A 27245-nucleotide genomic window follows, 5' to 3' on the forward strand; every position below is an offset into this window, starting at 1 on the left:
CGGTGGCTATCGTTATGTTCTCACCCTCACTGATGACTTGAGTAGATATGGGTATGTCTATTTGATGAAACACAAGTCTGAGACCTTTGAAAAGTTCAAGGAATTTCAGAGTGAGGTTGAGAATCAACGTGACAGGAAAATCAAGTTCTTGCGATCAGATCGTGGGGGAGAATACTTGAGTCACGAATTTGGCACACACTTAAGAAAATGTGGAATAGTTTCACAACTCATGCCGCCTGGAACACCTCAGCGTAATGGTGTGTCCGAACGTCGTAATCGCACACTATTAGATATGGTGCGATCTATGATGTCTCTTACCGATTTACCGCTATCATTTTGGGGCTATGCTTTAGAGACTGCCGCATTCACTTTAAATAGGGCTCCGTCGAAATCCTTTGAGACGACACCGTATGAATTATGGTTTGGGAAGAAACCTAAGCTGTCGTTTCTAAAAGTTTGGGGATGCGATGCTTATGTCAAGAAACTTCAACCTGAAAAGCTCGAACCCAAGTCGGAAAAATGCGTCTTCATAGGATACCCTAAGGAAACCAGTGGGTATACCTTCTACCTCAGATTCGAAGGCAAGATCTTCGTTGCCAAGAATGGATCCTTTCTAGAGAAGGAGTTTCTCTCGAAAGAAGTAAGTGGGAGGAAAGTAGAGCTTGATGAAGTACTGCCTCTTGAAGCAGAGAGTAGCACAGCTCAGGAAAATGTTCCTGTGGTGCCTGCACCAATTAGAGAGGAAGTTAATGATGATGATCAAGATACTTCGGATCAAGCTCCTACTGAACTTCGTAGGTCCACAAGGACACGTTCCGCACCAGAGTGGTACGGTAACCCTGTCTTGGAAATCATGTTGTTAGACAACGGTGAACCTTCGAACTATGAAGAAGCGATGGCGGGCCCGGATTCTGACAAATGGCTAGAAGCCATGAAATCCAAGATAGGATCCATGTATGAAAACGAAGTATGGACTTTGACTGACTTGCCCGTTGATCGGCGAGCCATAGAAAATAAATGGATCTTTAAGTAGAAGACAGACGCGGATGGTAATGTGACCATCTATAAAGCTCGGCTTGTCGCTAAGGGTTATCGACAAGTTCAAGGGGTTGACTACGATGAGACTTTCTCAGCCGTAGCGAAGCTGAAGTCCGTCCGAATCATGTTAGCAATTGCCGCATTCTATGATTATGAGATATGGCAAATGGACGTCAAAACGGCATTCCTTAATGGTTTCCTTAAGGAAGAATTGTATATGATGCAGCCGGAAGGTTTTGTCGATCCTAAGAAGGCTGACAAGGTGTGCAAGCTCCAACGCTCGATTTATGGGTTGGTGCAAGCATCTCGGAGTTGGAACATTCGCTTTGATGAGATGATCAAGGCGTTTGGGTTTATGCAGACTTATGGAGAAGCCTGCGTTTACAAGAAAGTGAGTGGGAGCTCTGTAGCATTTCTCATATTATATGTAGATGACATACTTTTGATGGGAAATGATATAGAACTTTTGGACAGCATTAAGGCCTACTTGAATAAGAGTTTTTCACTGAAGGACCTTGGAGAAGCTGCTTATACATTAGGCATCAAGATCTATAGAGATAGATCAAGACGCCTCGTTGGTCTTTCACAAAGCACATACCTTGATAAGATATTGAAGAAGTTCAATATGGATCAGTCTAAGAAGGAGTTCTTGCCTGTGTTGCAAGGTGTGAAATTGAGCTCAGCTCAATGTCCGACCACGGCAGAAGATATAGAAGAGATGAGTGTCATCCCCTATGCCTAAGCCATAGGGTCTATTATGTATGCCATGCTATGTACCAGACCTGATGTAAACCGTGCCGTGAGTTTGGTAGGAAGGTACCAAAGCAATCCCGGCAAGGAACACTGGACAGCGGTCAAGAATATCCTGAAGTACCTGAAAAGGACTAAGGACATGTTTCTCGTTTATGGAGGTGACGAAGAGCTCGTCGTAAAGGGTTACATCGACGCTAGCTTCGACACAGATATGGATGACTCTAAGTCACAAACCGGATACGTGTATATTTTGAATGGTGGGGCAGTAAGCTGGTGCAGTTGCAAGCAAAACGTTGTGGCGGGATCTACATGTGAAGCGGAGTACATGGCAGCCTCGGAGGCAACACACGAAGCAGTCTGGGTATAGGAGTTCATTACCGACCTAGGAGTCATACCCAATGTGTTGGGGCCGATGACTCTCTTCTGTGACAACACTGGAGCTATTACCCTTGCCAAGGAGCACAGGTTTCACAGGAAGACCAGGCATATCAAGCATCGCTTCAACTCCATTCGTGAAAGTGTTCTAAATGGAGATATAGAAATTTGTAAAGTACATACGGACCTGAATGTCGCAGATCCGTTGACTAAACCTCTCTCTAGAGCAAAACATGATCAACACCAGAATTCCATGGGTGTTCGATTCATCACAATGTAACTAGATGATTGACTCTAGTGCAAGTGGGAGACTGTTGGAAATATGCCCTAGAGGCAATAATAAAATGATTATTACATTTCCTTGTTCATGATAATTGTCTATTATTCATGCTATAATTGTATTATCCGGAAATCGTAATACATGTGTGAATACATAGACCACGATGTGTCCCTAGTGAGCCTCTAGTTGACTAGCTCGTTGATCAACAGATAGTCATGGTTTCCTGGCTATGGACATGGGGATGTCATTGATAATGGGATCACATCATTAGGAGAATGATGTGATGGACAAGACCCAATCCTAAGCTTAGCTCAAAGATCGTGTAGTTCGTTTGCTGTAGCTTTTCTGAATGTCAAGTATCATTTCCTTAAACCATGTGATTGTGCAACTCTCGGATACCGTAGGAGTACTTTGGGTGTACCAAACGTCACAACATAACTGGGTTACTATAAAGGTACATTACAGGTCTCTCCGAAAGTGTCTGTTGGGTTGGCACGAATCGAGACTGGGATTTGTCACTCCGAATGACGGAGAGGTATCTCTGGGCCCACTCGGTAATGCATCATCATAATGAGCTCAAAGTGATCAAGTGGTTGATCACGGGATCATGCATTACGGTACGAGTAAAGTGACTTGCCGGTAACGAGACTGAACAAGGTATTGGGATACCGACGATCGAGTCTCGGGCAAGTAACGTATCGATTGACAAAGGGAATTGTATACGGGGTTGCTTGAATCCTCGACATCGTGAATCATCTGATGAGATCATCGAGGAGCATGTGGGAGCCAACATGGGTATCCAGATCCCGCTGTTGGTTATTGGCCGGAGAGCCATCTCGGTCATGTCTACATGTCTCCCGAACCCGTAGGGTCTACACACTTAAGGTTCGGTGGCGCTAGGGTTGTAGACATATGAGTATGCAGTAACCCAAAAGTTGTTCGGAGTCCCGGATGAGATCCCAGACGGCACAAGGAGTTCCGGAATGGTCCGGGGGTGAAGAATTATATATAGGAAGTGCAGTTTCGGCCATCGGGAGAGTTTCGGGGGTCACCAGTATTGTACCGGGACCACCGGAAGGGTCCCGGGGGTCCACCGGGTGGGGCCACCCATCCCGGAGGGCCCCATGGGCTGAAGTGGGAAGGGGAACCAGCCCCTGGTGGGCTGGTGCGCCCCCCCTTGGGCCCCCCCATGCGCCTAGGGTTGGGAACCCTAGGGGAGGGGGCGCCTCCACTTGCCTTGGGGGGTACTCCACCCCCTTGGCCGCCGCCCCCCTAGGAGATCCCATCTCCTAGGGCCGGCGCACCCCCCTTGGGGGCCTATATAAAGGGGGGGAGGGAGGGCAGCAACACCTCAAGTCTTGGCGCCTCCCTCTCCCCTGCTACACCTCTCCCTCTCGCAGAAGCTTGGCGAAGCCCTGCTGCGATCACTGCTGCATCCACCACCACGCCGTCGTGCTACTGGATCTTCATCAACCTCTCCTTCCCCCTTGCTGGATCAAGAAGGAGGAGACGTCATCCGCTCCGTACGTGTGTTGAACGCGGAGGTGCCGTCCATTCGGCACTTGGTCATCGGTGATTTGGATCACGGCGAGTACGACTCCATCATCCCCGTTCTCTTGAACGCTTCCGCTCGCGATCTACAAGGGTATGTAGATGCACTCTCCTCTCGTTGCTAGTTGACTCCATAGATCGATCTTGGTGAAACGTAGGAAATTTTTTGTTTTCTGCAACGTTCCCCAACATTACACGCCTCCACTTGTTGCTCGAGGGACACGCCCCAAGCGTTGAGCTCCCACACGTGCTTCTCCGTAGCCTCGCGACGGCGGTCAGCTTCCCGAGCCCCCTCTAGAGCTCGGGAGCAGGCCTCACGGGAGGCCGCAAGAGAGGCCTCAGCCTTCGTGTTTTCTAGCTCGCGCTGGTGGTGCCCAAGGTTGATGGCCACTTTCAGCCTGTGCCACTCCTCCGCCAGCCGCAGACCCTCGGCCTCGAGGCGTGCGTCGATGCCCACGAGATCTTCACCAAGTCGGCTCATCGCGCCCATCGCCTGCTGGAAGAGCTCGTGACGAACAACGCTCTGCCTGCGCTCGAACTCCAACACGTGACCCACCTCTTCCTCCGCCACGGGGGCTGCATGCAAAACGCGGAGCGGGGCGCCCCCTCTTGACAGGGGGCTATGGGCTGGTGCTGCTCCGGGATCCAACCCGACCTCGCGAGGGGCCCCGACCAGGCGGGGCCCGCTACATGAGGAGGAGTCGAAGATCGAAGCCAACCAGCTGCTGTTCATGACTAGGGGAGGAGCTCGTGGCACGCCCGTTGCGCTCCGAGCAAGGCCATGAGGGAAGGATGACGAAGGCACAAGATCGAGGCGCCCTGGTGACGGACCAACCCCCACGGCTGACCCCACACTGTGGGCAGCACCCGAGCATGCAGCACTGGAGCTTGGTGGGTGCAATGGGACGAGAGGGAGCTGCTTCTCAGGAGATTTCACCGCCTTGGCAGAAGGGGTCCTAAGGGGATAATCGTCAGGAAAGGAAGGCGACACACGGAAGATCATTGAGATAATGTACTTACTCGTCGACGGCAATATACTTTCGCTGCTTCAACGGCCCGAATATGCTATTGCCGCTCGGGGATCCCTTCCTCTTGCGGAGCTCCTCGAAGTCCATGCAAAGCCGACCGAAGCGCTGGATGTGGCGGCCGGCGTGGAGTGAGGCCGAGGAAGAGCTTGGAGGGACAACTTCAGGGGTGCCCGGCTGCGGTGAACAGTCAGGCGCCGTCTCACCATGACCTCCCGAGGCCTCCGGGGCTTTGACCTCGGGAACCGCATGTTGCGTCACCTCAGAAATCGATGCCCTAGGAGAGGTATTGCGAGCTCCCGAGGACGACGCCCCAGGATCACCACGCGGCATGTGCTCCTCAGCACTTGGGTCGTCGGCCTCCGTCGGAGCTCGCCCTCCTGCACCCTTACTTGGGGCGAGCTCGGCACCGACGGTGAGGAAGGGAACCACATCGATGGGGTTCTCGCGGGGCCCCACTAGGCCGATCGGGCGCAGCCCCCGCTCATCAAAGGAGGGCATGCTCTCGGCGAATTTGACATTGTTCTCGCAGCGGTACAACAGACAGCTCTTCCTAGGCATGTCATCCGGCAGGGGGGCACCCGTCAGGACCACAAGCACCGTTTGCCGCGTCTTAAGAGGAAGCCCCTCCTCCTGAAACCTCATATGGTCCTGACTGTTGAGCAAGGCCCACATCAGGCGGGAATGGCGCTGAAGCGGAGTGACTCGGCACTTGACGAACTCCTTCACCACCATAGGCGCAGCCACGCCGTGGTCCTTCAACCTCCTCAGCCTGAGCCAGACGGGAACGAGACGGGGGCTCGCGAGCCTCTGGTGGCCCCAACTGGAGTTGGGAACAGCAGGCCCCGATGGAGCATGGAGCAGAGGGCTGAGCACACCGGCATCGACAAACACCCATCGTGTCCGAAACTCGCTCGTGGATGGAGGAAGCTCGAAGTCGATCCCCTCGCCCGCCGTTGCGGCCACGGCCTGGAAGCTCACGCACCCCGAGCTCTACCGAGGGTCTGTCAGATGCAGTGAGAAGAAGTGGTGAAAGAGGGCCACCGAAGGAGTGATGCCCACCATGGCTTCGCACGCAAAGGCGAAGACAGTGAGAAGATTCACAGATTGAGGGTCGAGATGCAGCATGTGGATCTGATAATGCTCGAGCACCACGTTGAAGAAGGCGGAGAAGGGGGAATCAGGCCAGCCCAGAGGGCATCTATGAAGATTGGGACCTCGGTGGCTGCCCGGGCAATGCGGGCGCGAGACGCGGGCCAAGCTGCCGTCTCTCCCCACTTGTTGAAACTGGAAGCAACCATGGGGCGCACCTTGTCCATGGCCTCGTTGTTGAGCACCATAGGTCGGCCGAGCGCAGGCTCGAAGGACGGAGGCGCACTCAGCGACAGAGGCTTCTTCCCCTTGTCTGATTGTTTCGGTGCCATGACGATGAAGCAGGCGGAGTGCAGGGCAGATCGCAGAGGAGGACCGGAGTCTCGAGGAAGCAGAAGGACTAGGGAGGCAAGGCGTGGGCAATGGGAGAATAACTGTGTAGGTTGCGGGGGCCGCAAAGCCAGGCAGATTCAAAGGCGGCGTGGGGAAGCGGAGACGCCCACGTCCAATCAACTGCCACGCGTCAACCGAGGCCGCAGGCTTTTGGAGCCCGTGGTGCTCCGCGCTTGATCCTTTGGCTTCGCCTCGAAGCCAAGCCCGAGCGCGCCTTGGGCCCGGGTGCTACTGTCGGCGTTCTGGGAACGGGGGTCCCCAGACTTGCCTTCCTGCAGCCCATGGCGTGGCTGTGCTGGCAGGTCTGTATGGCCCATCACCATCAACAAGGCATTCAAGACCCTCGCGAGGGGCCAAGCCTCGTGAGGCAGACGACACAAGACCCCCTCAGGAGCGTCCTCACTAGGCTGCCTCGCGAGGAGCGGAGATATCAAGGAGGGGCAAACCTCACGAGGCTCTCGTGACGTGAGCCATGACGATCGATGCTAGGTGGGCGCCGGCGCGCGCATCGTCCTTGTTTCCTCTTTGGTGCCAAGGGGGCAAGCGCGGGCGCGGAGTACCAAGGCATCAGGCAAAGGTTTCCATATCGGTGCAATGAGACCAAGACCGGAAGGACGGCAGGAGGGAGGTCACCACGGAGCCCAACAGGACGGCGTCACCACCAGAACCTTTAGCAGGCGAAGACCACCTTTTGTCAGGATATCTTGTACTAGCTGTCCCCTTTCAAATTGGCCTCCATTGTTGGCTCACTTCCCGCTCAATATTTGGGGGAGAGGACCAAGGCCTATATAAGTAGAACTAGCCACCACCTTGAGGAGAGAGAGCTCATTCAGAGGCATCTCACCCTGACCCTTAGCCACACCAAGCACAAGAGCACCTCAACCTCAAGAGGATGTTCTTCCCCTTGTACTATTCTTCATCAGCCCAAGAGGCAATCCACCACCACCACACTGGAGTAGGGTATTACACCACAATGGTGGCCTAAACTAGTATAAACCTTGTGTCTTTGTGTTGCGAGTGCGTCGAGTTCATCCGCGAGACCTTGGCAAGCTATGGCGTAGATCTGTAGGAGGGAAAGAACTTCGCGCGCACCCCAGAGTTCAAACCTCAAGTGTTTGCCGGAACCCGTGATCCGACATAATCGTTTAGTTAGCCTCTAGGGCTTCCCATCTATGCCTATGCTCCGTGTCAATCCGGTGTGTTTATCCTTTGACAGGACCATTAATCAGGCCGTCGAAGGAGGCCCGCATAAGAGAAACCTGAAAAAAGGGAAAAGGAGATAAAAAAGCTATATGTGTGTCCGGGATCAGTCTATCCGAACTGTAGATCCCAGGCTGGCTTGTGCCTCAATCGATGTCCATGGAATTTTGAGTGCGTAATTATGTACGTGTGGTACGAATGCCACTACTTCATCGGGCCTGGAACAGAGGCCAAATTGCTAATCGAGCTCTTGACGAGCCGCGGTGTCCTGCTGTAGTGTAGTCCAGAACCTCTTAATGATGTCCAGGGGCTCGGCAGCCGTACTATGGTGCTGCTTGAGATGGCCGCTTGGTACCTCTGCTGCTAGGGCGGCGGTGTGCTCCTCTGTTTGGAGGGAGCGTTCAGTATTGCCATTGACTGTTATGATGCCATGCGGACCGGGCATCTTGAGCTTGAGATAAGCATAGTGTGGCACTGCGTTGAACCTAGCAAACGCGGTTCGCCGGAGCAGTGCGTGGTAGCCGCTGCGAAAGGGGACGATGTCGAAGATTAACTCTTCGCTTGAGAAGTTGTCTGGAGAACTGAAGACCACCTCCAGCATGATTGAGCCCATACAGCGGGCCTCTACGCCTGGTATGACTCCTTTAAAGGTAGTCTTTGTTGGTTTTATTCGTGAGGGGTTAACACCCATCTTCCGCACTGTGTCGTGATAAAGCAGGTTCAGGCTACTACCACCGTCCATCAGGACTCGTGTTAGGTGAAACTCGTCGATAATTGGGTCGAGGACTAGTGCGGCTAAACCACCATGCTGGATACTAGTTGGGTGATCTCGACGATCGAAGGTGATCGGGAATGATGATCAGGGATTAAATTTTGGGGAGACTGGCTCTACCTCGTAGACGTCCCTAAGTGCTCGCTTACGCTCCCTTTTGGGGATGTGTGTAGCATATATCATGTTTACCATTTTGACTTGAGGGGGAAATTTCTTCTGCCCCCCGGTGTTCGGTTGTCGGGGCTCTTCGTCCTTGTCCTCACTTTGTGATCCCTTTTCCTTGTTTTCGGCATTTAACTTGCCAGCCTATTTGAAAACCCAACAATCCCTGTTGGTATGATTGGCTTGTTTATCTGGGGTACCATGTATCTAGCACGGACGATCGAGTATGCGATCAAGGTTGAATGGTCCCTCACTGTTCCTTTTGTAGGGATTCTTTCGCTGTCCGGACTTGGAGCCTCCGAATCATGCGTTAACGGTGGTGTCATCGGTGTTGTCGCCATTGCTTTGGCGTTGGCGTCTATTGCGCCGGAGCTTACCGGTGCTGTTCTTGGCCTCGGAGGGGCCTGTCTCGCTGGCTGTGTTTTTGCTATGATCTAGCCAGCTGTCCTCACCCACATAAAAGCGGGTCATGAGTGCCGTAAGGGCTGCCGTGGACTTCGGATTTTCTTGGCCAAGGTGGCGTGCTAGCCATTCATCACGGATGATGTGTTTACAGGCCGCTAGGGCTTCGGCATCCGGACAATCAACGATCTGGTTCTTTTTGGTTAGGAACCTAGTCCAGAATTTTCTGGTTGATTCTCCAGGTTGTTGAACTATGTGGCTTAAGTAATCGACATCGAGTGGCCGGACATATGTTCCTTGGAAGTTGTCAAGGAAGGCTTCTTCCAATTCTTCCCAGCTGCCGATGGAATTTTCGGGCAGGCTATTTAGCCAGTGTCAAGATGGCCCTTTGAGATTTAGTGGGAGGTATTTGATGGCGTGGAGGTTGTCTCCACGGGCCATGTGGATGGGGAGAATAAAGTCCTCAATCGATACTTCGGGATTGGTTGTTCCATCATATGATTCAATATTGACAGGCTTGAACCCCCGGGGAATTCGTGATCCAGCACCTCATCTGTAAAGTAGAGAGGGTGTGTGGTGCCTCTATATCGGGCCGCGTCACGGCGCACCTCCAATGAAGTCCGTCTGCGGTTATCGGCCCAGGTGTGACTAGGTTTGTAATGTCCGAATAGGTTGCCGTCATCCCGAGTCGGGAAGCATCCTCGCGATCCGTAGATCGATCTTGTGCGTCCTGCTCTACTGTCCAGCTCCTGCCGAAGGTTGTATGTATGGTCCCGAGCTATTCTGTCCCTGTTTTTGCGAGGCGGTGGGGCGGGCTATTGTTTGGCCTGGGGTGTCGTTTTATCCCGACTGCGGGGTGGTCGGTCCGCCGCACTATCCCGACCACGTGGTGGTCGGTCCACATTGCGTGCGGGAGGTATGGGATCTGGTGCCTCCTCATCGAACTGAGGTAGTAGTCTGCGCTTTGGGTAACTCTTGGCTGGGCGCTCGGGCCGTATTCTTTGGCTGCCAGGACATCAGTCCACCTGTCAATGAGCAGGTCTTGATCATCCTGGAGCTGCTGCTGCTTCTTCTTCAGGCTTCTAGCAGTAGCTATTAGCTGGCGCTTGAAGCATTCCTGCTCTAGGGGTGCCTCAGGCACGATAAAATCCTCGCTGCCGAGGCTCTCCTCATCTTCGGAGTCTAGACGATAACTATCATCATCCGGGTCATTGGGCGTGACCTGTTTATCAGGGCCATCTTGCCCGTTGTCTTGTTCCTCCTGTTTGGATGCAGCTCCAACAGGGTCTTCATTGTTTTCGGCGTCGCCCGGAGTACTATTTTGTCCAGTGCCAGTGTTGCCGTCATTTGAGCGACGAGGCTTATAGCGGAGTTTACGGCGCCGGCTCTTGGACTGTGTCTTAGAAGGTTTATTGGCAACTGGATCTCCTTTGTCATCGTCACTAGCATTTTTAGGTGTGTCGACCATGTACACATCGTACGAAGAGGTGGCCGTCCAACTTCCAATGAACGTTGGGTCTTGCTCCATGTCGGCATCGTCGTCCATACCGTCGATGTCTTTAGAGCCATAATCAAGCACGTCGGTTAAGTCATCGACAGTGGCTATGAAGTGGGTGGCGGGTGGGAAGCGGAATTTCCCATCATCAGCCTCTGGCTCGAACCGAACATAGTTCGGCCGTGAGTCCTCCTCCAAGGACAAGTTCTTTAAAGAGTTTAACACATCACCCAAAGGTGATTGCTGGAAGATGTCTGCGACACTAAATTTGAGAATCGATAACTGATCCAGCTCGGTGTCCGCAGGCATACCCGGTCCGGGACTTATAGCCGGAGACGAGTCCGGAGTTCCATTGACATGAATATTGCGGGGTGCCGAGTCCGTGTGCGGCTCCAATGCCGCGGACTCTGTTGCCTCGGATGGCATGATCTTCTCTGGTTCTAAGGCCGTTGCAGCAACAGGGACTATCTCCTGGATGTGATCCGATGACAGATTTAAGTCATGTTCATCGAGGTGAGGGGGAGCGATCGCTGCGGTCTCAAATCCATTGAAGATCAAGTCTCCACAGATATCTGTGACGTAGTTCAAGCTTCGAAATCTGACCTGGTGGCCAGGGGCGTAGCTATCTATCTGCTCCAGATGGCCAAGCGAGTTAGCCCGCAGTACGAAGCCGCCGAACACAAAAATCTGTCCGGGGAGGAAGGTTTCTCCTTGGACAATGTCACTATATACGATTGAAGGGGCCATCGAACCTTTCGTTGACAGCATAGTGGAACTCTCAATGAAAGCACCAATGTCGGTGTCAAAACCGGCGGATCTCGGGTAGGGGGTCCCGAACTTTGCGTCTAGGATCGATGGTAACAGGAGACAGGGGACACAATGTTTTCCCAGGTTCGGGCCCTCTCTATGGAGGTGATACCCTACGTCCTGCTTGATTGATATTGATGAATATGAGTGTTACAAGAGTTGATCTACCACGAGATCGTAATGTCTAAACACTAGAAGCCTAGCCTGTATGACTATGGTAATGAATCTATCCTTTTCGGACTAACCCCTTCGGTTTATATAGACACCGAGGGGATCTAGGGTTTACATAGAGTCAGTTACATGAGAAGGAATATTCATAGTCGGTCGCCAAGCTTGCCTTCCACGCCATGGAGATTCCAATCCGGACACAGGTATAGTCTTCGGCCTTCATGTCTTCACAGCCCATCAGTCCGACCCATGGATAACAGGCCGGATGCCCGAGGACCCCTTAGTCCAGGACTCCCTCACGCGCCCCCACCCTCGTGGGCCCCGCGGAGCTCCACCGACGTACTTCTTTTGCCTATATATGCCTGTGTATCCTGAAAACATCCAGGGGAGCCACGAAACCACTTTTCCACCGCCGCAACCTTCTTTACCCGTGAGATCCCATCTTGGGGCCTTTTTCGGCGATCTGCTGGAGGGGGATTCGATCACGGAGGGCTTCTACATCAACACCATAGCCTCTCCGACGATGCGTGAGTAGTTTACCACCGACCTTCGGGTCCATAATTATTAGCTAGATGGCTTCTTCTCTCTCTTTGGTTCTCAATACAAAGTTCTCGTCGATGTTCTTGGAGATCTATTCGATGTAACACTTTTTGCGGTGTGTTTGCCGAGATCCGATGAATTGTGGGTTTATGATCAAGATTATCTATGAACAATATTTGGTTCTTCTCTGAATTCTTATATGCATAATTTGATATCTTTGCAAGTTTCTTCGAATTATAAGTTTAGTTTGGCCTACTAGATTGATCTTTCTCACAATGGGAGAAGTGCTTAGCTTTGGATTCAATCTTGCGATGTCCTTTCCTAGTGACAGTAGGGGCAGCAAGGCACCTATTGTATTGTTGCCATCGAGGATAAAAATATGGGGTTTACATCATATTGCTTGAGTTTATCCCTCTACATCATGTCATCTTGCCTAAAGCATCACTCTGTTCTTACGAACTTAATACTCTAGATGCATGCTGGATAGCGGTTGATGTGTGGAGTAATAGTAGTAGATGCAGAATCGTTTCGGTCTACTTGACACGGCCGTGATGCCTATGTTCATGATCATGCCTAGATATTCTCATAACTATGCGCTTTTCTATCAATTGCTCGGCAGTAATTTGTTCACCCACCGTAATATATGCTATCATGAGAGAAGCCACTAGTGAAACCTATGGCCCCCAGGTCTATTTTACATCATATTAGTTTCCCGTCAACTTGCCAATTCCTGTCACCGTTTATTTTGCAATCTTTACTTTCCAATCTATACAACAAAAATACCAAAAATATTTATCTTATTATCTATATAAGATCTCACTTTTGCAAGTGGCCGTGAAGGGATTGACAACCCCTTTATCGCATTGGTTGCAAGGTTCTTGATTGCTTGTGCAGGTACTAGGTGATTTGCGTGTAGTCTCCTACTGGATTGATACCTTGGTTCTCAAAAACTGAGGGAAATACTTATGCTACTTTGCTGCATCACCCTTTCCTCTTCAAGGGAAAACCAATGCATGCTTAAGAGGTAGCAGCAAGTTCTTGCTGCTTTGCTATACTGTCTCTGAAAACATTGATCAGTTGTTGTCGGGTGGTTGGTGCGACATATGCCAATGGATGGCTTATCATTGTGGGAGCCAATAAAACATCGCCGGTGCCTAGAAACGGGATAAGGCGAAGACATGCGCGCCGGCGAATCTTACCCAGCTTCAGGGCTCTCTATGGAGATAACACCCCTAATGCTGCTCTGCGGGGTCTCTGCATGATCACTATCCCGACGGGTAGCTACAGGATGCTCCTTGAGCTGTTCGGTGAAAGGATGAAGGAGGGCAAGGCCAGCCCGCTCCTCTTCTCCTTGTGGTGTCTAAAACTATCCAATGAGATCTCCCTCTGCATGGGAGCCCTGGGGGGTTATATAGGCCTACCCCCCAGGGGTACATGGTAATCCGACTGGGCATGGGCCCTAGCCGTCTGTGTCTATGCCCACCGGCTTCTTCGCCGACTGGTGGGGCCCGCCGACTGGTGGTCCCCGCCGGCTGCTGGTCCTTTGGTCGACAGGCCGGCCCCACCGCTCAAGGGCTCTGTCGGGGGTTGGTTACTGTGGCCCCGCCCTTAGTGGCGAGGGCTTCGTCTTGGAAAGCATGGCTACAGTGCCGCCACCGGGCAGCTTGTCACTGTAGCCTTACCTCGTCTTATCTCCTTAATGGGGCGCCTCCTTCGAGGGAGTGGACTGGCCGGCTACTGGGAATCGGCCGTACCCCAGGCCGACTGGGGGTGGCCCGGCCACCTTCGGGTGTCTCCATGACGGATGGGACCCACCGCCCACGGGTCGTACTGATGGCTTGCCGTGGGTGACATCATGGTCAATATTGCAACAGTGCCACGCCGAACGGGTGATGGCTGCCCGTACGGTGTACTGTGGCCAGGCGTGCTCCGGGATTCGGGGGTGGCAGGTTTCGCTGTAGCCACGCCCCGTCTCATCGCCGTTATGTGGGTGCAGATTTTGAGGGCACGATCTGGGCCGCCTGCTGAGGGGGGGCTTCTTGGAGTCGGCCTTCTTGTGGCCGGCTTCATGGAGCCGGACCTCTCGGGGCTTTCTTCTTGGAGCTTTTTAGGCCTAGGCCACCTTCGCACAGCCGGCCTGAGGGGCAGTCGGCTGGAGGAAGGCGGCCCGACGTCTTGGAAGCTTGAAGGCACGATTGGCCTATAATTTTTCTGAAGTGCCAAGGGGAGCCGGCTAGGCTACCCATGGTCATTTACTCCGTCAGTAGTCCCCGAAGCTGGTTGGGCTCCGAGGCAAAGAAAGGAGTCGAGAAGCTCAAACAGCTTCATGTCTTGAGGAGCCGGAGCCGGCTTTGATTAGGTGTGCCGTCTTCTGGAGGGCGTCGAAGTTCGTGGGCGGGGACCAAGCGGTGCGCGAGTTAGGCTGCGGGCTGACCGCCCGCCGCCCGCGCACCATGTGGCACCCAGTGGCTGGACGGGCCTGCCAGCCCACGCGCGCGACGGGACGTCGCCGCAGTCCGGGGCCCGCCACTACTGGGCCACAGCCCACGCTAGGATCTTCTGCGGCCCGGGCGGACTGCGCACCTCCCTGCGGTAGTTGCCACACGCCATGGAAGCGCAACAAGCGCAGGATGTGGGGGGAGTGGGTGCAGTTAATCCCACGTTCCCCCACGCGTCGCCTCCTCGACTTCGCCATACGAGGCTTATAAGTAGGGGGGAGGAGGGGGAGCGGCAAACGCTCGCACGCTCGCCCTCGCCCCGTCCCTTCCATTTCTTCTTCTCTATCGCCACAACTCCTCGCCGCCGCCCGGCTCTTCCGCCAACCTCCTTGGCTTACCGTTGCTTTGCCGTGGCAGGGTCGCGTGTCTCTCCGTCGCCGCATCTTTCTCATCGCCGCGCCATTCTCATGGCGCTGTCGAGCTCCTGGGATGGCTCCAATGTCCACGATGACCACATCGACTTTCTCCGCCGGACGTGGCGGCTGCCGGGCGCGGACTACGTGCGGGTCCGTCTCGCGCCGGAGAGGGAGATCTCGCCGGCACCGTAAGAGGACGAGCGGGTAATCTTCCGCTCGCATTGCCTACGCGGCTTTGGCCTGCCGGCGAGCAGGTTCTTCCGGTCCTTCCTCGAATTCTATCATCTCCAGCCGCATCACCTCACTTCCAACATGGTGATGCTGCCGTCGGCCTTCGTCACCCTGTGCGAGGGATTTCTTGGCGTCCTCCCCACCCTTGAACTGTGGGGAGAGTTCTTCCAGTGCAAGCTTGGCACTGTTGTTGCAGGCGTGCCCGCCCCATGCAGCGCCTTCATCACCGTGCGGAGGGCGGGCGACAACAACCCATTTCCGTCCATCCCAACTGATCTAGTCGGTGAAGCTTTGGCAGAAGTCCTACTTCTACATGAAGAATATCGCTTTGCAAGGCGACTTCGTCAACCTGCCGGCTCACGTAGCCAGCCCGCCGGCTGGGAGGCAGCCTTCATGGTCCTTCCGGTCCAGGTCGTTGTCTCCAGGCGGGGTCGCCTCCATTGCCCGGCTCCTGGTGATGATCCAGTCGGAGGGTCTGTCCGGGGCCGACCAGGTGGCCGCCTTCGTGGAGCGCCGGGTGCTTCCGCTCCAGGGCCGACCTCACATGATCGGCCAGATGAACGGCCGCTTCGACCCATGCCGGCTAAGCACCAAGGAGATGCCTCACGCCGAGGTGTCTTATATGGTGAATTATATTTCCAACTTCAAGCTCACCGAGGAGTGGCAGTACGGCAAGGTGTTGTACTCTCACGCCAATCCTCCGTCGCTAGTAAGTTTCTCTTCTTTTTTCTTTGCTTGTTGCCGAGTTCATGGTGGCCGACTCCTGACCAGCCGGCTTTTCTTTGGTAGAACCCCGCGCTTCCGCCGGCAACCGGGGCTGCGGGGGTGGAACGCCAGTTCCTCCCTGACCGCACGATGGACGACGTTGATGACCCGGACTTGGGGGCGGCCGCCATGGAAGAAGACGTCGCAGGGGAGGGCGGCAAGGCAGGCAGCTCTAGGCTCGGGGCCTCCTTCGAGGATTGGCCGGATGATGTCGAGGCCAAAGTTGTTCCGCGCTGTCAGTCGGCACCCGATCACCAAAGCGCGGGCCCATCCGCCACGCCGGCTCTTCATGGCGGCGCGCAGAAACGCCGGGCCGCGTCGACCTACTTCGGCAGTCGGCCCAAGAAGCCCAAGAGTACCGCGGCGGCGACCAAGCGGGATGAGGCGGCCGCGAAGGCGGCCCGCTTCCGCAAGGTGGTGAAGCAGCCGCAGGCGGTCTCAGCGTAAGTGTCGCTGTTCTCATGCCTTTCTTTTTTCTTCTTCTTCGGTTGATGTTATTCCAAACCTTTTTTCTCAATTTATCAAATAGGGCCCCTCTTTCCCTTGGGCGGGTCCCGGCCGCCTCCATAGTCGGAGCCGTGGGAGGGTCTTCAAGCTCCCGCCGGGTGGATCCCCATGCCAACCTCCCAGAGGCGACGGAGCGGAACGCGCGAGAAGTGTGGGAGGAGCGGGAGGCGGAGGAGCGGAGGACGGCTCGAGAGCGAAGCAGAAGTCAGTGGAGGCGCGAGCCGTCGCGGCCGCCAAGGCCCAGGCGGAGGCCGCAGACGCGGAGAGGGAGGCAGAGGCCCAGCAGAACCAGCCTCCGCAGTTCGTCATTCCACTCCGTGCCGCGGCTCCCGACACCCCTGTGCCCCCGTTGGAGGAGGCCGGCCGCGGCCAGCCGGAGATGGAGAGGGAGGTGGCGCCATCGCCGCTGACTGGAGCGGGCCGAGGAAGCCGGCCTGAAGTGCCGGCTGGAGGCGAGCCGGCCGTGGAAGGGGATCTTGTGATCTTGTCGCCGCCTCGCCGGTGCGCGGGGAAGGCGACTTCAGCGCCGGACGCGCAGAAAACCATGGACGCCGGCTCGTCGGGCCAGGACCTAGAAGCGGCCAGCAATAGCTCATCCAGGTGGACGCCGGGCAGCGGGACAGCCGTGCTAAATGTGGCGGCGTAGGATGTCCGGAACCGGCTTCAGGCCCAAGCCACCGCGCTGAAGCAGTACACCCAGGAGTTTCTCACGACGCGATTGGTTATTCGAGTGAGTCCTCCTGCTCTTTGTCGATTGCTTTTGATTTCTTCCGTGGGGGCGCGTCAGCGCACCCATTGGGTGTAGTCCCCGAGTTCTGAGCCGGCTGCTGAGCAGGCGGCTTGGAACTTCTTGGAAAGCTTGATTGCCATCTTGTTCTTACCCGCATCCCTTGTCTTATCTGCAGGAGTACCACAACCTCCACGCGGCCGCTTTCAACTCCCAGGCCCAGGAGTCGAATTAGAAGGCCACTGGTCTAACCAAGAGCCGGAGTAAGTGCTTCGTTTTTCTTTTAAGTGGGGGCGCGTCAGCGCACCCACTGGGTGTAGTCCCCGAGATTCGGGCCGACTACCGAGTAGTCGGGTCGGATCTTTTCCTGACGACTTCTTTCTTTATATTTGCAGGGGACAATGCTGACTTGAGGAGCCAGCTAAGCCGATCCCGGTACTCCCTTCGCGCCAAGGAAGACGAGTGCGCCGCCCTGGCCCAGGAGCGCGATCGCCTGGCCAAGAAGTTGGCCGGCCAGGAGGAGAGCCACAAGGCGGCCCTGAAGGCGGCACAGGACAGCGAGGCCGCCCTCAAAGCCGAATATGAGACCGAGGTGGCAAACTAGGCTGAGACGAGGCAGGCACTGAGCCAAGGCTATAGCCGGGTGGAAGACTTGATTAACGGCAGGCCGCCTTCTTCTTTGCTTCCTTGCCTGCCTCCTACTATCTGATTCATTTTTTGACTTTGTGCCACTGCTTTCCTCTTTGTGCAGATTACTTTCCCGGCTACTCTGCCACCGCCACCCAAGCCATCGGGGCCTACCGCGACGCACGATGGCAGGCGGGGGCCGAGATCGCGCCGGCTGCCAGCCGGTCACTTGAGGAGCAGCTTCTGGGGCTTCAAGCCCGCCTGCAGCTGGCCCACCGCATGCTTCGCTGTCTTTAGCGCGCCGAGGCGCAAGTGATGGCCGCCCTCTGGCCTGGCGAGGTGATTCCGCGCACCCCAAGTCGGACTGCCGACTGGCTGGAGGTCGCAGTCGGCCGTTTCGAGGCTTGGAAGGCGTCAGTGGCCCGGTCTGGCGCAGGGCGGGCACTGGAGTTCGTCCGAGCCTGGTATCCAGGGCTGAACTTAGACCAGCTGAGCACCTGGCGGCAGGAGGCTGACGAGGAGCTGGAGGCGGTGCGGCCGGCTGTCATCTAGCGCGCCTCGGCGAACACCGAGTACAGAGACACCAGCGCCTTTGCCCCTGAGGTGGATGACGCTGGCGTCACTCAGCCGGCCGAAGGTGAGGACTCGGCGGAGGAGATTGGCTCCAGTGATGACGGCGAAGGGGAAGGGGAGAGGATGATGAAGACGCTGCGCCGGATGGTGAAGCGACCAGCCCGGCTCAGCCCGATCATGCCTCTAGCAATGATGCCGAGACTCGCCAGCCGGTCACTCCTCCAGCCAGCACCGCCGACTCCGCCAACCTGCCCAACTCGCCCGTTGTTCCCCTGGCTTGATCCGCCGTCCTTGCTTTCCTGCTTGTTACTCTTTTGAACAATCTTTAAATTCGTGCAGTTCCACCCACTGGGGGTGTATTCAGACTATGTTGAATGTTGGCCTTTCGAAGGTCTTTTGTGTAAATATTATGCATGTGTTTGGCTTCCGTTTATGTTTGCTTTTTATCCTTTGGCTTTTTCCTTTGCCGCCTTCCCTTGGTCGCCGCCTTCCCAGCTGGACAGCTGCTCTGCAGTCTATGGCCGGAGAAGGACTTGGTTGTTTTGGGAAGGCAAGTACTCGAGCTTTCTCAGATTGCAGCAAGGTGAACGGGAAGCCGGCCAGCCGACTGCTTTGGTAGCCGGCTGGCGGGGTGGGAGGCCGGCTCGCGTTATATAAGTTCGTTGGTCCTTAGCCATTTTTCGCGTGGGCATCCTTTCCTGCCCTTGGCTCTTGCCAGTCGGACAGTCGTTTCTTCGAGCTACGACTTTTGGCAAGAGGGGGCTTGGATGTCGGCACACTACTTGTCTGACTGCAGGTGGAACTTCAGATATAACTTGAGGCGGCGAGTCCCCGGGTCGACTGGTCGAACCCGGTGCCGGACGAAGAAAGCAAGTGTAGTAACATAATCGTATGCATGATACTCATCATTCATAGATAAAAGAGGGTAGTCCCCGAGCGCTCCTCGGGGCACCCCTTGTCTCGTACTTAGTACAAAAGGTAGCGTGCTACGTACTGTTTTTTAACTGTAAAATCTTCGGAGGAGATTGGCGTTCCACGGTCGTTCCGACTCCTTGCCGGAATCATCTCTCTTGCGTGCCTTCGGCTTCTGCGCATCGATTAGGTAGTAGGAGTCATTGCCTAAAGCTCTGCTGATGATGAAGGGGCCCTCCCAAGGGGCCAAGAGTTTGTGCTGGCCGGCTGTTCGCTGGATCAGCCGGAGCACGAAATCGTCCTCTTGGAAAGATCTTGGCTTGACCTTCTGGCTGTGGTAGCGCCGCAGACCCTGCTGATAGATGGCGGACCAACTGAGGGCTAACAGCCGGCTTTCTTCCAGCAGGTCAAAGCCGTCTTCTCGTGCTTCCTTGGCTTCCGCCTCCATGTACATGGTGACTCGAGGCGAGTTGAACTCGATGTCAGTTGGGATGACATCCTCGGCACCATATACAAGGAAGAAAGGGGTGAAGCCGGTTGACTTGTTTGGGCTAGTGCGCAAACTCCAGAGGAGGGCCGGCAGCTCGTCAAGCCAACAGCCGGCCGAACGCTCCAGTGGCACGACCAGTCGGGGCTTGATGCCGGAGAGGATGAGGCCGTTTGCTCGCTCGACCTGGCCGTTTTACTGCGGGTGGGCAACGGATGCTGGGTCCAGCCGGATGCCGTGTGTTGCGCAGAAACGTGCCAGTGCTCCCTTTGCAAAATTTGTGCCGTTGTCGGTGATGATGCTATGCGGCACGCCATACCGGGTTGTAATATCTGCGATGAAAGTAACGGCAGTCGACCCATTCAGCTTCTTGATCGGCTTTGCCTCAATCCACTTGGTAAATTTGTCCACAACGACGAGAAGATGTGTCATGCCGCCGCGTGCCGTCTTGAACAGGCCCACCATGTCCAGCCCCCAGACGGCGAAGGGCCAGGTGAGGGGGGTGGTCTTGAGTGCAGAAGCCGGCAGGTGTTGCTTGGAGCTGAAAACTTGGCACCCTTTGCTGTGTTTGACTAGTTCCTTGGCGTCTTCCAAAGTAGTCGGCTAGAAGAATCCATGGCGAAAAGCTTTGGCGACGAGTGATCTTGAGGCTGCGTGGTGGCCGCATTCACCTTGGTGGATGTCCCTAAGGATTGCTATGCTCTTCTCTGGTTCGATGCAGCGCTGGAAGACTCCAGTGACGCTGCGCCTAACAAGCTCTCGGCTGATGATTGTGTAGGCTCCTGCTCGGCGTTGAACCTTTCTTGCCGAGATCTCGTCGGTTGGCGGCTCTCTGTTTACTAAGAAGTTGAGGATGGGCTGGGCCCATGATGGAGCTATGACTTCTTCTATTGTCAGGACTGCCACTGTGATAGGGCGGGTGGGCTGGGTGGTGAAGAGTTGGAGCCGGAGTCGGCCACCGCCTGTTGTGTTGATGCAGTCCCTGGGCCCCCGGGCCGAGTTCCGAATTCCCCAGGCCGGGTGCGACTATGGCAGTCCCCGGGCCGCCTATTGGAGTCCCCGCGCCGCATGCTTGATTTCCCAAGTCGGATCCGACTGCGTCGGGGTCAGGCGGCACGAAGATGGAATCAGATTCTGGAGACGGCTTGATAGACGGCTTGAGGAGGCGGTGGAGAGAAACGCCGACTGGTATAGCTTGCCGGGTGGATCCTACTCGTGCCAGGGTATCTGCTTGCATGTTGTCGGCACGTGGTACATGAAGGAACTAACATCCTTCAAAATATCCACTGATTTGCTGGACGAGGAAACGATAGCTCGCCATGTTTGTGTCCTTGGCGTCCCAGTCGCCAGATGACTGTTGGACCACCAAATCCGAGTCGCCATAGCACAGGATCCGACGGATGCCGAGCTCTTTGGCTAGCCGGAGCCCGTGTATGAGCGCCTCGTACTCGGCCACATTGTTGGAGGCGGCAAAATGAATTTGTAATGTATACTTGAGCTTGTCGCCCTTGGGAGAGGTGAGGACGATGCCGGTTCCCAAGCCGGTGTGCGACCCATCGAAGTGCATGCGCCAGTGAGTGGAGTCGGGGGCCGGTGGCAGGTATTGGGCTTTGGCCCAATCGACGAGGAAGTCGGCCAGTGCCTGGGACTTAATAGCGGTGCGGGGCTGGTAGAAGATCGCGTAGGGGGCCAGCTCAATGGCCCATTTGGCCACCCGGCCGGATGCATCCCGGCTACCTATGATCTCGGCGAGCGGGGCAGTACACACGACCGTGATGGGGTGCTCTTGAAAATAGGGCTTGAGCTTCTTGGCAGCGAAGTACACACCGTAGCACATCTTCTGGTAGTGTGGGTAGTTCTGCTTCAAGGTGGATAAGACTTCGCTTAAATAATACACCGGCCTCTGGACCGGTTGAGCCCGGCCTTCTTCTGGGCGCTGGACTACGATGACTGTGCTGACCACCCGGGTAGTAGCGGCAATGTAAAGGAGCATGGGCTCCTTTTCAGCCGGTGCCGCCAAGACAGGCGGCGTGGTCAACATCTTCTTTAGCTCGTGGAAGGCTTGGTCCGCCTGATCGTTCCACTCGAAATGAGTGGACTTCTTCATGAGTCAATAGAGGGGGAGGGCTTTCTCTCCAAGCCGGCTGATGAAGCGGTTCAGGGAAGCCAAGCATCCGGTGAACTTCTGGACATCCCACAGCTTGGTGGGAATCTCCATTCTCTCTATGGCCTTGATCTTCATCGGGTTGCACTCGATGCCGCGTTCGGAGACCAGGAAGCCTAGGAGCTGGCCGGTTGGTACTCCGAACACGCATTTCTCGGGGTTGAGCTTGATTTGAAATCGGCGCAAGTTTTCAAATGTCTCTCTGAGGTCTTCCAGCAAGGTGCCGCGCTTCTCCGTCTTCACCACAATATCGTCTACGTAGACGTGGGCATTTCTGCCGAGCTGCTTGAGGAGGCATTTCTGCATGCAACGCTGAAAAGTGGCACTGGCATTTCTCAAGCCGAATGTCATAGTCAGGTAGCAAAAGGCTTCGAATGGTGTGATGAAGGCGGTTTTTAGGCGATCAGCTGGATCCAACTTTATCTGGTGGTAGCCTGAGTAGGCATCCAAGAAACTCAACAGCTCGCATTCGACTGTGGAGTCTATTACTTGATCAATCCTTGGCAGGGCGAAAGGATCTTTGGGGCAAGCCTTGTTGAGACTGGTGTAGTCTATACACATGTGCCATTTGTTATTTTTCTTCAGCACAAGGACCGGGTTGGTGAGCCACTCTGGGAAAAAAACTTCCATAATGAAGCCGGCTGCTAGAAGCCGGGCTATTTCTTCTCCTACAATCCTTCTCTTCTCTTCCGATAGTCGGCGGAGGGGTTGTTTGACTGGTTTTGCACCTTCTCGGACGTGTAGCTTGTGCTCGGCGAATTCCTTCAGCACACCCGGCATGTCCTTGGGGGACCATGCGAAAATGTCCCGATTCTCATGGAGGAAATCGGCGAGCTCGCCTTCCTATTTGCTATCCAGGTTTGCCCCGATGGTGGCAAACCTTTCTGGGTGATCCGAGTCCAGAGGTACCCTCTTTGTTTCTTTGGCCGGCTGAAAAGAACCTTGGGCATCACACTCATTGGGGTCGGGGGATAGGGCCGGCTGCTTGCCGGCCATGGCCATGACTCGGTCCAGTATCTTCTTCTCCTCAGCAACTACAAGGGACTCGGCCAGCCGGCTGCTGGCAGCCGCACACTCGGAGGATTTCTTGTAGTCTCCGGCTATGGTGATGATGCCCTTGGAACTTGGTATCTTCATCTTGAGGTAGGCATAATGGGGTACAACCATGAACTTGGCCAGGGCAGGTCGGCCAAGCAACGCGTGGTAAGGGCTCTCTAGATCCACCACTTCAAACCACACCGCCTCTCGGTGGAAATGATCCTTGTCCCCGAAGAGGACGTCTATCTTGATCTTGCCGATTGGGGAGTAGGATAGGCCGGGAACAATGCCATGGAACACGGTCCAACTGGGCATGAGCTGCTTCGTCTTGATGCTTAGCTTCTCCATGGTGTCACGGTATAGTATGTTGATACTACTCCCACCATCTATCAGCACGCAGGAGAAACGGGCGGCTCGCCTTTCTGTAGCGAGGGTGGCATCCAGAACCAATGCGTAAGAGCCGGGAGACGGCATCACCTTTGGGTGATCTGTCCGGCTCCAGCTAATAGGCCTTTCTGACCAGTGCATGAACTCTGGGTTGTTGGTGGCGACTGCGTTGACTTCTTGGTGTTGTCGGCGCCGGCTACGCCGATCTTCTGGCTGTCTTGTAAAGACGACGTAGGCGGCATGCTCGTCGGGGTACTCGTCTTGAACTGCCCCGACCGCTGGTCGAGTAGCCGGCTGCGGAGGAGCCGGAGGCGGCTGACCAGCAGGCGGAGGTGGCGCCATCCCCTCACCCTTCGAGATCCGTGTGAGCCAGTGGCATTTTCTGGTTGTGTGGTTTGAAGGCTTTGCGCCGCTGTGAAACTTGCAGGGGGCATCAAGTGCTTGCTCGTAGGAGAAAGCCGGCTGCCAAGCCGGCTTGCCGCCCTTCTGCTTCTTGGGTGCGGGCCACCCTTCGGGTTGTTCGTCTTCGACGGTGGCCACCTGCCGACTGGTGGAAGGCGGCAGGGGAGCCTTGCACTTGTGGTCGCTCTGGTACGGGCGTCGGCTGGACTCTCCAGCCGGCGTCTTAGGACTTGGAGTGAGCACCTTCCCGGAGGCGTCTACTCGGAGCTCGGTCTTCATTGAGGAATCGGCCGTGGCGTATTTATCAACTATGATCAGCAGCTCGTCAAGTGTAGTCGGCCCGTCGCAGAGGAGTCAGTGCTTGAGGAGGGTGCCTTCTCGGCACCCGGCGGTGAAGTACTCTATAGCTTGAACCTCCTGCACTCCCTCGCAGGAATTGCGGAGCTCGGTCCAACGCGTGAGGTAGTCGCGAGTCGATTCGTTGGGCCCTTGGACACACAAGGAGAGCTGTCGGGGCTTGGGAGCCCGCTTGTAGGTGCTGGTGAAGTTACGGATGAAGGCTTTAGTGAAGTGTAGCCAGCTGTTGACGCTGTAAGGCTTGCGGCTGTTTAGCCAGGTGCGCGCCGTGCCTTGGATCATGAGGGGCACATATTTTACGGCAACACGCCTGTTGCCGTTCGCGATGCTAACCACGGTGGAGTAGTCGATCAACCAATCTTTCGGCTTCACAGAGCCGTTGTACTTGGGCGTGTCTCTTGGGAGCGAGAACCCTTCGGGGAAGGGCTCGTCGCGGATGCGGGGGCCGAAGCAAGGGGGGCCAACATCATCTTCTTCTTCCAGGGCCAGGGATCGGGCAAGGTGGTCGATCCTGTGGCGGGCATCATTCTCGCCGACTCCTTCGCGGCGACCCAGCCGGCCGCTGAGAGTCGGATGCGTGACAGGCGGCGGGGTAGGGTATCTCTCCCCACGAGGCGGAGGAGGAGGGGGGTTGCCCCGCCACTCCACGCCTCGAGGGCGGCCCTCTGCGTCACGCTCGATGGAGATTCGAGTCCGGCTGCGGCTGGCAGCCGGCTCCTTTTCTTTTCTCGCGCGGGTGTTGCCCGCAGTCGGTGTTCGGGACGTCGCGTCGTGCTCTCAGCGCGGACGTCGGCTTCATGCCGCTCTGTGGCCGCGTCGATAAGTTGCTGGATGCGTCTGGTCATGTAGGAGAGCTCGTCAGGCCCCAGCCCATTCAACTCGTCTACGGCCGCCTGGGCGGCGCGCAAGTTCTCGAGAGGCGTGGCATAGACTGGGCGGTCTGCTCCCAGCATGTCGGCGATAGCCGCGCCGTGTTTCTTGACGATGCCGACGCGGCTCGGCCCGTCGGGAGGCGGTGTGCCGAAGGCGGCACGGTTGACCTCGCGCTGGTGAGCCTCAGTGAGGCGTCTCATGGTGGCTAGCTTCTGGCCCTCCGCAACTAGGGCGAGGCGGCGCGCCTCCAATGTCTTGGCGTCCTTGTCAGCCGGGACAGGGGCGGACAAGTCGTGCAGCGCTGTCTGCAGGGCGTTGTGGGCGTTTTCGCCTGAGGCGGCGCCGTGGCTGATGACCAGTACCTCGGTGATGGCACTGCCACTGCTGTCGGCTTGAGGAAGAGGGTCGTTGATGATTACCACGTTCGTGGGGAAGGCGTCAAGGGATGCCGTGTCAGAGTCGACAAGCATCGGGTCGGTGGAGCCAACCGACTCCAAGGCCGCTGCAAGCTCGCCGGAGACGTGGAGTTGGTCGAGGAGGCTGACGAGGTGGCTCTCGGGGCAGTCTGTGCCCGCGTCGGATGCGGGCTCGTCGGAGATGCGAGCCTCTCCAAGAAGATCGGCGAGGCAGCTCACCGCGCAGGCGTCAGCGACGTCTTGCAGCGCGTCGGGGCAAGCGCCATTGGGCGAGCCGGGCTGGCTACACACGCTGGGGAGGAAGAGGGTTCCCGTCCAGAGCAGGTCTCCGGATGACGGTGCACCTGGCCCCACGGTGGGCGCCAAATGTCGGGTGGTTGGTGCGACATATGCCAATGGATGGCTTATCATTGTGGGAGCTAATAAAACATCGCCAGTGCCTGGAAACGGGATAAGGCGAAGACATGCACGTCGGCGAATCTTACCCAGCTTCAGGGCTCTCCGTGGAGATAACACCCCTAATGCTGCTCGGCGGGGCCTCCGCATGATCACTATCCCGACAGGTAGCTAGAGGATGCTCCTTGAGCTGTTCGGTGAAAGGATGAAGGAGGGCAAGGCCAGCCCGCTCCTCTTCTCCTTGTGGTGTCTAAAACTATCCAAAGAGATCTCCCTCTGCATGGGAGCCCTGGGGGGTTTATATAGGCCTACCCCCAGGGGTACAATGGTAATCTGACTGGGCATGGGCCCTAGCCGTCTGTGTCTATGCCCACCGGCTTGTTCGCCAACTGGTGGGGCCCGCCGACTGGTGGGCCCCGCCGGCTGCCGGTTCGCTGGTCGACAAGCCGGCCCCACCGCTCGGGGGCTCTGTCGATGACTGGTTACTGTGGCCCCGCCCTTAGTGGTGAGGGATTCGTCCTGGCAAGCATGGCTATAGTGCCGCCGCCGGGCGGCTTGTCACTATAGCCTTACCTCGTCTTATCTCCTTAATGGGGCGCCTCCTTCGAGGGAGTGGACTGGCCGGCTACTGGGAATCGGCCGTACCCCAGGCCGACTGGGGGTGGCCCAGCCACCTTCGGGTGTCTCCATGACGGATGGGACCCGCAGCCCACGGGTCGTACTGATGGCTCGCCGTGGGTGACATCATGGTCAATATGGCAACAGTGCCGTGCCGAACGGGTGATGGCCGCCCGTACGGCGTACTGTGGCCAGGCGTGCTCCAGGATTCGGGGGTGGAAGGTTTCGCTGTAGCCACGCCCCGTCTCATCGCCGTTATGTGGGTGCAGATTTTGAGGGCACGATTTGGGCCGCCTGCTGAGGGGGGGCGCAGCTTCTTGGAGTCGGCCTTCTTGTGGCCGGCTTCGTGGAGCCGGCCCTCTTGGGGCTTTCTTCATGGAGATTTTTAGGCCTAGGCCGCCTTTGCACAGCCGGCCTGAGGGGCAGTCGGCTGGAGGAAGGCGGCCCCACGTCTTGGAAGCTTGAAGGCTCGATCGGCCTACAATTTTTCTGAAGTGCCAGGGGGAGCCGGTTAGGCTACCCATGGTCATTTACTCCGTCAGTTGTTGTTGCGCACGAATGAGCAGCTCTAATTCCTCCATCATTTCCATCATTGCTTCAGCCATTAATTGGTTCACAAACATACATTTTTTCGTTGCATTCGAGATAGAGGAAACTGAACAGATTCAGTTGACAATTTTGGCAGGCTTGTATTATTGATAGTGGAGAGTGTCTCGACCACTGCATCATAACATAAATTAGGAGGGGATGTAATGCCCCGTATGTAACTTGCCATATTTGTATTCCAACTCTTGCCATTTTCGGCAATAAGTTATGATTTTCCCTCGTGGTTGAGTTTTGCCTCCGTTCGGCTTTTTG

General features: G+C 56.0%; 1 protein-coding gene across 1 annotated transcript; it reads right to left on the minus strand.

Moving 5' to 3' along the window:
• Window positions 1-18387: 18387 nt before the first annotated feature.
• LOC147986037 (uncharacterized) lies at window positions 18388-26459 on the minus strand. The gene is made up of 3 exons (XM_087541843.1): window positions 26444-26459; window positions 24873-25870; window positions 18388-18636 (listed from the first exon to the last, which is right to left on the minus strand). The coding sequence occupies exons 1-3, from the start codon at window positions 26457-26459 to the stop codon at window positions 18388-18390; spliced, it is 1263 nt and encodes a 420-aa protein (XP_087397969.1).
• Window positions 26460-27245: the final 786 nt, after the last annotated feature.

This window comes from Triticum urartu, chromosome 2A (assembly GCF_056163025.1).
Source record: "Triticum urartu cultivar PI428250 chromosome 2A, HENAU_Tu73, whole genome shotgun sequence".
Classification (NCBI taxonomy): Eukaryota; Viridiplantae; Streptophyta; class Magnoliopsida; order Poales; family Poaceae; genus Triticum; species Triticum urartu.

Bases quoted from the DNA above. Each gene is read 5' to 3' on its own strand.
- LOC147986037 (XM_087541843.1), bottom strand. The intron at 18,637-24,872 runs GTCCGCGCTGAG...AGTAACAAGCAG, and splicing joins CAGAGCGGCATGAAGCCGAC to GAAAGCAAGGACGGCGGATC.